The following is a 534-nucleotide window of genomic DNA, read 5'->3' on the forward strand; positions in this document are numbered from 1 at the left end:
TGTACTTTTGAATGGTTTTATTCACTTTCTCACACTTATTGACAGTGAGAATTATAAAAACACAGAAAATACCACTTTGTAGGGAGATCAGTAGTATTTCAATAAAATATTTCCATTCCCCATTTGTATGAAATACACATTAATTTCAAAAAACAACTTTTTAAAAAGTACATATTCATGACTTACCTTTCCAAATGATCCCTGCCCTAATACTTTTAAAAGTTCAAATTGGGAAGGATCTGCCTTTTCATGTCCTTCCTTTACATGATGTGTGATTGCAATTTCTTTGATACTGCCTTCTTCCTGTTGATGCAAATATAAGGGGATAAAACAGAGTTAGAGCTACTTCCTCTGGCTATAAATCAAACAATATAAATTTAGTGTATTCATATTAGAAATCCTCAAGTTAACATACATAAACTGCCTTTACTGACCCATCAAGTAAAAAGAGAACACATGCCAAGCAAATATACTTTAAGTTAAATGTCAGAGACAGAATAATACCAGCCAACCACACAGGCCAGTTAAACCTCT

The 534-nt window shown here is 32.4% G+C and overlaps 1 protein-coding gene across 1 annotated transcript in view; it reads right to left on the reverse strand.

Moving 5' to 3' along the window:
- LOC104994617 (ribosomal protein S6 kinase alpha-3-like) overlaps positions 1-534 on the reverse strand; it is a 15291-nt gene that overhangs the window by 7735 nt on the left and 7022 nt on the right. The window contains exon 2 of the mRNA XM_010848255.1: positions 187-303. Within this exon, the coding sequence (XP_010846557.1) occupies positions 187-303 (117 nt within the window). The remainder of the gene's footprint in view (positions 1-186; positions 304-534) is intronic.

Source organism: Bison bison, unplaced genomic scaffold, assembly GCF_000754665.1.
Source record: "Bison bison bison isolate TAMUID 2011002044 unplaced genomic scaffold, Bison_UMD1.0 scf7180017849907, whole genome shotgun sequence".
NCBI classification, from domain to species: domain Eukaryota; kingdom Metazoa; phylum Chordata; class Mammalia; order Artiodactyla; family Bovidae; genus Bison; species Bison bison.